This window comes from Grammomys surdaster, unplaced genomic scaffold (assembly GCF_004785775.1).
Source record: "Grammomys surdaster isolate TR1022 unplaced genomic scaffold, NIH_TR_1.0 181, whole genome shotgun sequence".
NCBI classification, from domain to species: Eukaryota; Metazoa; Chordata; class Mammalia; order Rodentia; family Muridae; genus Grammomys; species Grammomys surdaster.
The window spans coordinates 4,231,319-4,242,609 of record NW_021604626.1 but is presented as its reverse complement, the minus strand read 5'-3'; the positions used below and the strand labels follow the sequence as shown (position 1 = coordinate 4,242,609).

General features: G+C 50.2%; 1 protein-coding gene across 3 annotated transcripts in view; it reads right to left on the bottom strand.

Annotated features, from left to right (window-relative positions):
- Nucleotides 1-4,468: 4,468 nt before the first annotated feature.
- CUNH1orf198 (chromosome unknown C1orf198 homolog) overlaps nt 4,469-11,291 on the bottom strand; it is a 25,329-nt gene continuing 18,506 nt past the window's right edge. For all 3 annotated transcript variants that reach the window (XM_028767730.1, XM_028767732.1, XM_028767733.1), the window contains exons 3-4: nt 7,757-8,287; nt 4,469-6,625 (exon numbers count right to left, since the gene is read on the bottom strand). In XM_028767730.1, the coding sequence (XP_028623563.1) occupies nt 6,569-6,625; nt 7,757-8,287 (588 nt within the window). In that variant the 3' untranslated portion in view covers nt 4,469-6,568. The remainder of the gene's footprint in view (nt 6,626-7,756; nt 8,288-11,291) is intronic.

The window sequence follows — 11,291 nt, the reverse complement described above, 5'->3', positions numbered from 1 at the left end:
TCTTCAGGACATGGCAGAAATTCAGGCACAGGCTGTTTGAGGCCAGGAAATTCAGCTTCCCACGCTGGGTGAGTTGGCATCATCCTCTGAGGGTGGAGCCCTTGTAATTCTGGGTCCTCCTTACTTAACTCTGTTACTAGGTTTAGCAGGCCTAAAAGACAGGATCTGCTACCATCCTCCGTTGCCAGCGACACAGGCAAGTCATAGTGAAAAGCATCTGAATTTAATCACCATTGGCCATGTTGGAAGAGGAACAAATAAAGAGTTCCAGCGGCCAGGTCTATCTTTGGAAAACTAATGTGAGGTTTAGGTTTAAAGCCAGTGCAAGAGCTAAGTCGTCTTGATCAAGGTGTGGTCCAGCTCGTCACTGACCCACCCCGGATAGTCTCAGCTCCAGTCTCTTCTTGCAAGGTGATCTGACAGTTTATCAGAACGGTGTGAAATCTGTCTGAGAGAAAAGCTCCAGCTCTGACTAACACCGGGGTTCAGTTTTTCCCTCTGCTCAGCATCCTGACTCTTGGGGTTAATTCCAATTCTTTGACACCCATTGTTTCAATAGTCCGATAGACAAAGGGTAGGGGTGGGGGGACACAAGTGTCTCTGTGAAATATCTGCACTCTTGCCAGAACCAGTAAAGAAACCCTGTGAGAATTGGGTCCCATCCTCTGGGAACTGTGACAGGCAAGAACTCACAGGCCCTTTCATTTGAACTCAGGTTCTCTGACACCCCTGAGGGTTGCAGGTGACCCTGCCTGCCCCTGTCCCTTGAGCTGCAGAGAATGGACTGATCATCTGCTGGTCAGGACCAGCCCTCAAACCCCAATTCTGATGAGTCCTTTCTCAGCACACTGCTTCTGTTGCTTGCCTCATGCAGAGTCTTCTGGGTCTAGTGACCTGGTGATTCTGCCCTGTAGGGACTGTGTTCCACTCCACTTCTCCCGCCAAGAGCCTAGCCAGGCCTGACCTCACCCTGCCCATTTCAATACACACTCAGCTTCCAGGGGGAGGCAGCTCAGGGTCCGCTGAGGCCTGGATGCAGCAGGCGAGCTAGCAGCTGTGGCTTCCACCATAGAGAACAGCATGCTTCACCCTTGATGGACATCGAGTCTTACACAGGCTGACTGGTCCCTAGGAGGTTCCAAAGTAAACAGTAGAGCATTTTTCAGTTTAAACTGAACCACCAGAGCTGGGTCGAGAGGGGAACACAGAAAGGCATTTTCCTCCGCTATGGACTCCACCCCTCTGAGTGGGACTCTCATGTCCTAACACCTTTTTAGGAGTGGTGTCTTGCCTCTCCATCACACACCACACTGCTCTGAGCATCCATGTGAACCAGAGGAGCCCAGGTACCTCTGTACTCCTCGAATGGAAGTGGAGACACTTCCTTCCTACCCTTCCCATCTCCTGCTGTGGCCATGGCCCGACAAATCTCTACCACACAGGAGGATGATGGGAACTCCTGAGAGCCTTCAACAATCCTGCAAAGAGGTACCATGTGGAACACCTTTTGAGACCTCGGCCCAAGGAGCTCACATTCCAGTGGATGAACAGGCAAAGGGGCTTCTTATCATAACCAGAGGGCAACCTTGACGTATAACATGACTTGGTCATTCTAAACCTAGAACAGATACTGCTGCCAGTTGCTTTGGGTTAAAAATCCAATCTAGAAAATTCAAAAATAGATGTGTGAGTCACCAGTGATGTTTGGAGGCTGAGCGCAATTTGCCGAGAAGAGACCCAGCTGGCTGGTGACAGGGTCCTGGCGAGTTTTGTCCGGCTATGTCCTCAACAGCAATCTGTGTTTCTCACTTGCGTTGTTGGCTGTGAAAGGCTTGCTGCAGCGATGCTGTACGTGACTCTGAAGGGTAGCAGCATGGGGGTCACAGAGTCCCAAGGCAAGAAGGGCTCCAGGGAACCTGATGTCAGGATGCCTCAATGCCAGGCCACTCATGTTGTCATGAGTCCTGGTGTGTATTGTCCCTGTGCTTGCCTCTTAGTTTCATTTCTCTGCTTGTTATCCCTGTCACGTCATTGAATAACTCACATGTCACCCAGTGAGCATATAACCCAGGGCCTGAAGAGGGCTTTGGTGAGCTTTGAGATTCCAGAAAGCAGGAGATTCATAGGATGACAGAGCTTCTGTTTCAGACCACAGGTAAGGAGCCCAGGGAAGGGAAGCTGAGTGTTGCCCAGGTGACTTACAGAGAAGCAGTACTTGAAACCAAAACTCTTCTATGGGCCATTGAATAACTCACATGTCACCCAGTGAGGATATAACCCAGGGCCTGAAGAGGACCTTAGTGAGCGCTGAGGTTCCAGAAAGCAGAAGGTTCATGGGATGACATACTCTCCCAAGTGGCAGTTCAGAGCGACAGGGCCAGATCTCAAGAGCCAGCTCACTGATCCAAAGGGAAGAGGAAGCAAGCATTCCAGAAACACAGACCCATGGACTGCATTGATCACAGAATGCCAAGTCAGCTCTGGCTGCTTCGATGCAGGGGAGGCTGACACTATGGTTCCCAGAGAGACGGACAGCTCGGCTTGCTTCTGGGGAGCCACGAAGCCTTGCTATCTCAGAAGTTTGTGACAAGCAAGAAAACCAGGCAGAGCTGGAGTCCAGGGGCAGAAGACCACACTCTCCCATGAGCCCCTCCAGCTGCCCAAGGGTCGGGTGGGGCATCTCTATACTGTACCTGTTCCCCATGGCTTCAAGGCACGAGCACTTTCTCAGGAAGAGCCAGTAGGCTTGGAGGGGCAGTTTGAGGGTGGAACCTGATATCCCTCTAGAGAGTCCTTGCTTGAGAACCAGAGAACAGGATGGCAGGAGAGGCAACCCATGCAGGGAGCCTGCAGCCAAGGAGGCTTACAGAAGGCAGGCAGACAGTAGGGTCTGAAACGGGATCAGAGAGGTAAAGCTGACAAGACCTAGTGGGAGGTAGGCAGGACCCTGGAGGTAGAAGAGAGGGCTATCTTATTCCATTTAAGGTAAAAGCTGTATTTTGCATCGATGAAAGTTTATTTGAAAAGTGACATCTGGCCAGCCAGCAATGGTACACACCCTTAAGCTTGGCACTTGGGAGGCAGAGGTCAGGTGGATCTCTTGAGCTGAAGGCTCTATATAGTCTAGCCTGGTCTATAGATGAAGCTCCATGACAGACTGTTTCTACACAGAGAAACTTTGTTTTAAAAAAAAAAAACAAATGACATCTGGAATGTCCCCATCTGCACTAGGCAATTTGTCACGCGCCGACAAGCAGGATCAGACTAATGAACTAGGTTAGATATTGAATTTCTTCCACTCCAAAACAAAAATTCACCGCAACTGTACTCACTCGGCAGGGGGCATGGAGGAATTCAGCATCTGTTCTGGGGTCAGTGCACTCTCTTTGGGAAGTCTGTCTCTAGCTCCTGTCATCTGAGGGCCCTATGTTCCCCCTGAAAGGGCACAGTGACAGATGGGGACACATTTGTTCTCATACGGTAAGAGGCAATGTGTATCTATACACTGCCGATAGCTCAGTGTGTGCACACTGCTCGTGCATGGTTTGCTTCTCTGCGTTCACCCCGAGTGCAGCCTTAAGAGGAAAGCAAGGCTCATCGGCTGTGGGAGTGTGCGATCCCAGTAGCGTTTGCACAGAGACAATAATTAGGACCAAGTGCAGGAGATACAATGAGAGAAGCTTCCTCACGTGAGCCTCAGAGCCGTGGCTGACCACCTGACCAACAGGTGAAACTCAACAATTGATGGTCTCAGCCCCTCCAAAGCCTGCTGGCACACTGCCTTCTGGGATCCCTGGCTCTCGGGACAAAACTCAGCTTCAAGATTCATCCCCGCCTCTGCCCGCAGGGATCTGTGGTGAGGGGCAGCGTGAAGTCTGGTGTTCTGGTTACATTTCTAGGACAGAGTCATCTGTGGGGCAGATACACTGGGTCATCACCTCCACCCACTGAAGAAGGGATGGTGTTGACTCTGGCAGGCTGCCTCCCACCGGTGTGAGTCTCTTTACTGCATGTTGTAGTGGAACCATCTCCTCCAGACCTGACACATACCAAGGTTGCTGTGTGCAGACCATGACCCACAGGTCTAGAACACATGACCTCTAGATATGAGGTCATGTCAAAGGGCCAAACTGAGGTTCCAGTGTCACTCCCTCCTGATGCATGTGAGCGTGGGTAGAGCTAGAATATAGAGGGAGAGGTTGACTTGGGGACTTCTCAGTGATGGAGGTCCAAGATAATCCACCATATTGAGAAGGGACCTCCTGGTTGCAGCCCACTTTGGTTAGTCATCCATACACTCACTGGCTCACTAAGTACAATTGGATAGACTCCTCTCTTTGGTCTACTAGTGACCTGTCTAGGGTGAGCAAATATTTCTTTGCATCTTCTTAGGAAACAGAACTTGGCATTAAACTGCCAGCACTCTGATTCTCTTCCCGAACACAGCAGAAAATGAAACAGACCTGACTCTCATTTTTAAAATGGCTTTATTAAAGGCTTGAGTATAAAATAGGACCAAATTACAAGCTGTCAGTAAGAATTTACGATTTCGAAAGTATGTATCAAAGGAGAGGGCAGAGTGAAGAATGGAAGGCCACTCCCACACTGGCATGAGGAGTGCACCTGGCCAGGAGGCAGACTCCACTGCTCCTGACAGGATCGGATCCAACCCAGAGGGCTGGGATTCAGGGACAAACCAGACACGCAGAGCCTGGGTTCCTGAGAGCTTCTGTTGGACACAGCCACCAAGAGCAAGACACGGAGCCCTGGAGCTGCCTCCCAGGAGCTAAGTGTGGGCATGTGGTGGAGTACAGCATCATACACTAGCTTCGGCCAAAGAATGTGCTTCAGAGAAGAAAAATGAATGTACTTCATCAGGATGTATGGAGGAAGGAAAAACGGAAAATACAGTTCTGATTTCCTGGTCACTGCCACATAGTCCCTGGGGGAGACCAAGAAGCCAGCGTGGTGTGGACTCTGCCCAGGTACAAGGACAACCCCCAGGTCAGGCGGGTCCTTTAGGAGCCTTCCTGGAGTCCCTATCCGTGACTTCCACCTGCTCTTCAGAGGACTCCTTGCAAACACCACTGTGAGAGTCACCCATGGGGCCAGTCACAGAGGTTGTCTACACTCAGCCGAGAGTCTCCTCCTGCTACAGCAGTGCTATGGGAGCATAGACTCATGGGGAAGGGAAACATTGTTGCACAAGCTTCAAATCTTCCTCAGTATCAATTCCCCTACAAACAGTGCGGAAAGATGACTCCTCAAAAGTTGCTGGAGGAAGGCAAACCTGGAGCACCGGGGACCGAGGGAGGTTCAGGACAAAAGCTAATTGGCAGGTATCACATCAATATTGGCTAAGTACAGCTTTGGCATGTCTTCTTAGGCGAGGGGATAATGGCTGGGGAGTTGCCATGTGCTTTACCTTGGAGCTAAATAAAACATTCCAGAAGCTACTTCAGACATTAAGGAGGCTACACTTTCAGTAATGAAACCAGGCGCTGGGAGGAGGGCTCGTGGAGATTAAGGCTTCAGGTGAGGAGAACGGAGTGGTAGCAAAGGGTAGACCATGCCACCCTGAGCTCACAGATCTGCTTGGCATCCTGAAGGTGTATGGGGTCCAGGGGCCATGGCAGGGTGGTGAGGACAGAGGGCAGCAAATTCCGGGTGAGGCACAAGCTCCTCACTCTGCCTTGCTGCTGTGAGCTCTCGGGGATGCAAGGGGAAGCTTCCGGAACTATCAGGAAAGCCTCTTGCACTTGAAATGTGGTCAGGTCTGGAGGAGTGTCCAGCATAAGACAGCCCGGCCAGACTGGGGTAAAGGATGCTCAGGCCTGGAAGCCTCATTCTGGAAGGTTCAACCTTAGTGAATCAGAAGAGCCCTGATGTCCAGCGCAGCTGTCACCACCCTGTTTTAATAACTTCCTGAAGGAAATTCCCACCGAGCCAAGGAACCTGCTACAGCTCTATATACAAGGAGAATCTGATATAACGGGCAGCTGCTTTTAGACAGCGATCAGAGAGAGCTCTGAGTAAGTCACCAGGACAGCTCAGAGGGCACCTGCCACCTACCCGCAGTGTTTCCTATGAGTTTGGTAGGGGAAGGACAGATAATGCCAAACCTGGCTTCCGCAAAGGAAGAGTACCAGGTGAGCACAGTTTTTAAGGATGAATCTTCCACAGTGACAGGCAACAGCCCATATCCATCCAGGGAGTCCTCAAAGAGAGGAGAAAGAATCGCTTTTTGCGTTTTGTGACTTGGTCAGGGAACCTTGCTGGAGGGAAGGTAGGATGGAGCTGGGAACAGAAGTTTTATTTACAAAGCTTACTGGATTCCTAGTGTTTAAAAATCCCAAGTGTAAAACTTGTTATCAAATCATTGAAAATAGTATATTTATCTATTTGGTTTTACCAAAAACAGGGAAAACCTGGCAACATTTCCTAGTTTCCAAAAGACTAAGAAAAGAGTAGAGAAAACAGGAAAATACGCAGGCAGTGCTGCTTTCTCCTCTGAACACCACGGTGGGCCACGCTGGGGGCTCCTGGTTGTGTTTCTGGGTAGCACCATTTACCAGTTGTCCAGAAAATCAAAGCCTGTCTTCAAGAGGACGTTACTTGAGCTGATCTGCAGAGGGACATGGGAGACAAAATAAGATGCAGGCCTCTGTTTCAGCCACACACAACCTAAAGACAGCACTTCATTTATAATGACCCAGATGAAAGAAGCTACTTCTGCCTCAGGGGCCCCTGACCTCAATTTACCTCAGTGCTACAGACCGGAAAGCTGCACAAAATCCAGAGCAAGTGACACTGTGTCACAGCCAATGCCAAGCCCTCAGAGTCCAGGGAGCTCTGTGTGCCATTTCCAGAAGCAAAGAACAACCTGGTTCTCTACAAGCGCCCTCCTGCTTCTGAATAGCATTATAAAGTGGAGAGACACATCTATCTGCCAGCCAGTGTCCTCTTCTCCCTTGGGGTAGCTAGGCATACTGTGCACCGGGCTGGATTGGAGGGAGATAAGCTTAGCAGGGACAGGTGTGTGCACGTAGGGTCTTGATTGGTGGTGAGTGTGCAGGCAAAGAACACACACCCTGGAACAGCTTCAGAGAAACTGGCTCAGTTTAGTGGCGAGGGGTCGGGGGGAAGGGGGTATTTATGCCACTGGGAAGGTGGCCAGGGTCGCTAAGGACAAGGTTTGGGGGGACCCATATAATAGGCTAGGACAGGGGTGTGGGAAGATGCTTCACCTACATACTCAGGGGTTGGGGTTAGGGGGGGACCTTATAAGGTCAAACAAGAAATGGAGCCTGATAACTGTCAGGGGAGTAAATTCTTACTAGGGTTGATGATGGGGGAGCGGCTTTCTGGCACCAGGTTGGGAGGAGGGGAGATAGCCAACTCCTGCCATCCTGTCGTTGAGGTTTCTGGAGTTAAAGCTGTCTCAACTCTTCCCCTTGTGTCTCTGAGCCATTATGGTCCAACACCTATCTTTCTCCTAGAACTAACCAAATAGGCTAAGCTGTCTGGCCAGCTAGCACAAGGATCTACCTGTCTCCAGCTCCCCAGTATTGGGGTTATAAGCATTGCACCATGCCCAGATTTTTCTTCTTAACATGGGCTCTGGAAATTGAACTCAGAGGAGGGGAAGGAGACCATGGGGACATCGGTGCTGTCCCATCCCGTGGGCTCCCCTCGGTCATCCATGAAAGAACATCCCCAACAACCCTTCTGAGGTGAACTTGGCGACATCACTCACCTGCGAAAGTGTGGGCTCTGAGAACAGGGCGTCATCATCGTCTTCATCCTGCTGGGCAGCAGGAGGCGGTAGCTTCTCTGGGGACACAGTGTGGGTAGTAGCCTTGGGCAGCAAGCTGGCAGGGGCTTGCACCGGCTGGGGTACCTCCTGCTCTGCATTCATACTGGGGAGGGTTTGCTGTTCCTGTGGCACAGGCTTGGCCTCCCTGTCTTTTGTGGTGGGCTCCTGGCGGTAGCAGGCTGGCAGAACCTTTTCCCCCTTCTCCATGGACTTGATCTGGCTGGGTGTCAGGGACTGGAACTCAGCCTCAGGCCCCTCCCGAGAGCGCTCAGCATTGATCTTCCAGAACGATGCTTCCTCCTCTTTTCGAGATGGTCCCAGGGTATCCAGGCTAGAGGATCTGCTGCCCTGGGCAGGTTTGGAACCCTGTGTGCCCTGAGGAGCCTTGGCCAGGGGCCTGGTATCACTGGTCATAGTGGCAGTGCTGGGCTCCTGGATGGATAAGGAGGAGATGCTGAATTCCATCTGACTCTGAGGGGAGACAGCAAAGAGACAAGTGAGAGCAAGTCTTGGAATACCCTGGGGCAGACATCTGGTCACACACACTCTTCCTCATGTATGTACAGACGCTGTCACAATGCAAGTGTCTGTTAGTCTCAAGTGACTATTTTCACAGCAGATATTACTACCAACCTGAAACACATTAGGAGTTGTAAGCCCAAGCCCCATCACGACAAACCCTGAACAGCTCTAAGACCAGAATCATAACAGTGGCCAAGGACCCCTGTTGGCTGTGAGAGCACATGGCTGGGCTCATCACAATTCTGGCCTTTCCTGAGGGGGTGCTGCAGGCAGGTGAGGAAGAACGTGTGGGGTCCTGAAGACACCAGAGTCCTGCTTCCCACAGCGAACACTCAGAACAAAGAGAAGCTCTGTGAGCTAAGCCCGTATCTCATGTCTGAGCGCACAGGTCGACCACTTTCCTGACGCACATCCAGTCAACCATGGTGGCCTCTGAAACGCTGCTACTGGGCATTTCTGACAGAGGTCATTGCCACAGATTCTGAGCCTCCCGTCAAGGAAGAGCTAACTGTGGGCCATGCCTGCTCTGCGGAACTTGCCATTCACGATCTCAAAAATCAATCCTGAAAAGCTCACTTCCCACCACGTCAGCACCGTTACACCACTTTCTTGTAAAAGTAAAATAATAAATGATATTGACTAAAGCTTAGAAAGTAGAGAAGAGCTCCGAAAAATCAGTCATAACCCCTTCCCCCAAAACTGCATTTTGGTGCCATAGTCTTATACTTGTCTTCTTGAGACTCAGGAAGTAAACAACCCAGTAGCTTTAGGAAATCCCTAAAACTGACCAAATTCACTAGGCCCCTCCCTCACATGCCTATATAAGCAGTGAGGACTCAGACCAACCAACCGAGCTCCACGGAAGACATGCTCTTCAATCTGCTGAGCTGCCTGCAGGCTGCGCAGTGTGCTCCAGGTTTCCAGTTTTGGTGAGCTGTCTGTCACCCATATTGGGGTGGGTTTTAAGTAATGCAGCTGTCATTGAGTCCTTTTTGTTCCTGTAAGTGACCCTCCCCATCCATACTCCTGCAAATCACCCCCAATAAAACACACTGGTTCACCAAGTTGGACTTTGGTGGTATCCTTCCTTTGGTCTGCGGTTGGTTCCTTATTTGGGGTGAACAAACACTTGTTCACATTTCCCCAAGAATAATACTCTATAACAGTTTTCTTGTTCTTTGATATAGGGTCTTTCTCACTGATCAGACACTAAGAGGCGAAGTTGGCTGGTCTGCAATCCCCAGGTTCTGTCTGTTTCTATGTCATCAGCACTGGGAAAACAAGTGCCTGTCACCACGGCAGAACTTTTTACCCAGACTCATATTTGCAGGGAAAGAATCTACTGGCAGCCATCTTTTTGGCGCCACACCTGCTGACCCTCACAACTGCAGTCAGGTCCCTGGGCCTACCCTCAGGCTTACAGAAACAAAGTATCAAAAAGCAAGGGTTTAAACTCCTAGGAGTGGTTTCAGATACACACTGTCAAGCTGCTTTAACACAGCTGCTCTCTGTTTTATGCCCCAGCTGTAGATCAGAGTCATTTCTGGTCAACTGAGTTGGTTATTTCAACCTGTGCTGACTCACATAACACTGGGACACATATGGTATCATCTGGTAAATGGGCCAGTCTGTTTCTTGTTTCTTTCTTTTTTTTTCTTTTTTCTTTTTTTCTAATGATGGAAACAAAAAATAGTAGTTGAACACATACTGGTGGATGCTTGTGAGCCCCGGAGAACTCTGCAGGTCAAGGGAGGATTGCTGGTTCCTGCCTGGATTGCCACCATCACCCCCTCAAGGAAAAAGAAAAAAAGCAAAAAAGAGAAAGGAAAAATGGAGGAGCAGAGTGGTCAGTTGCCCCGGTCACTAGTCTACTAGGAGACCCTGACGCTGGGATTTCAGTCCAGACCAAGAGACCCCAAGGCTTGACTTGCAGGGCTGAAAAGTCAGAGGCTACCAAGGACGGTGCCCATGGAAACGGCAAGGTCCTGTCCATCACATGACCTGCCTGTATTCATTCATAATCTGTTCTAACTTTCAAGGGTTTTTGTTTGGTTTTTTGTTTTGATTTGTTTGCTTGTTTTTTGAGACAGGGTCTGATAGCTTCCAACTCTATGTATGTTATTGAGGCTTCCCTTGAACTCTGGATCCTCCAGCCTCTACCTCCTGAGCCATCTCACTTGGCCTCAGGATCGTTTCTAGGTATAGCATTCTGCACACTGCCTATTCTCAAATTCCCTAGTTGGACACAAAGACGGCTCCTCACAGACAGACATAATGGTTTCTTTAAGTAAGCAACCTGCTAAAAATAGTTTGGAAGTGGCCAAGACTCGGGGGTGAGGTTGACTCTGATCTGGGAATTGTGGGGTTAGCCTCACAGCACAAAAGCAGTTTGACACACCAGGCTTTCTGTTTGTTTGTTTGTTTGTTTGTTTGTTTGTTTGACTCCCTACTGGGATCTTTGCTTAGAAGACTGTGGATTGCAAAGCCAAGCATCCTGACATGTGGGCGGTGGCCAGATACCGAGGAAGGAAGCCAGGACTGGAGTCTGAGGTTGTGTCACTGCCCAAATGACAGATGCTCCCATCAACTCGGGGGGAGGGGCAGGGGTGACCAGGCACTCTGCAGCTTTCCAGGTCAACTTGGAGGGGCCGTGCTGCCAGGAGGAGGTAACTACCTGCTTTGGGAACTCTGGAGGCAAACACAAGAAAACATGGTGGTGCGTGCCCCCTTTAATCCCAGCACTCAGGAGGCAGAGGCAGACAGATCTCTGTGAATCTGAGGCCAGCCTGGTCTCTGTAGTGAGTTCCAGGGCAGTCAGAGCCATATAATAGAGACCTTGTCTCAAAAAAGAAAAGGAAAGGAAAGGAAAGGAAAGGAAAGGAAAGGAAAGGAAAGGAAAGGAAAGGAAAGGAAAGGAAAGGAAAGGAAAGGAAAGGAAAGGAAAGGAAAGGAA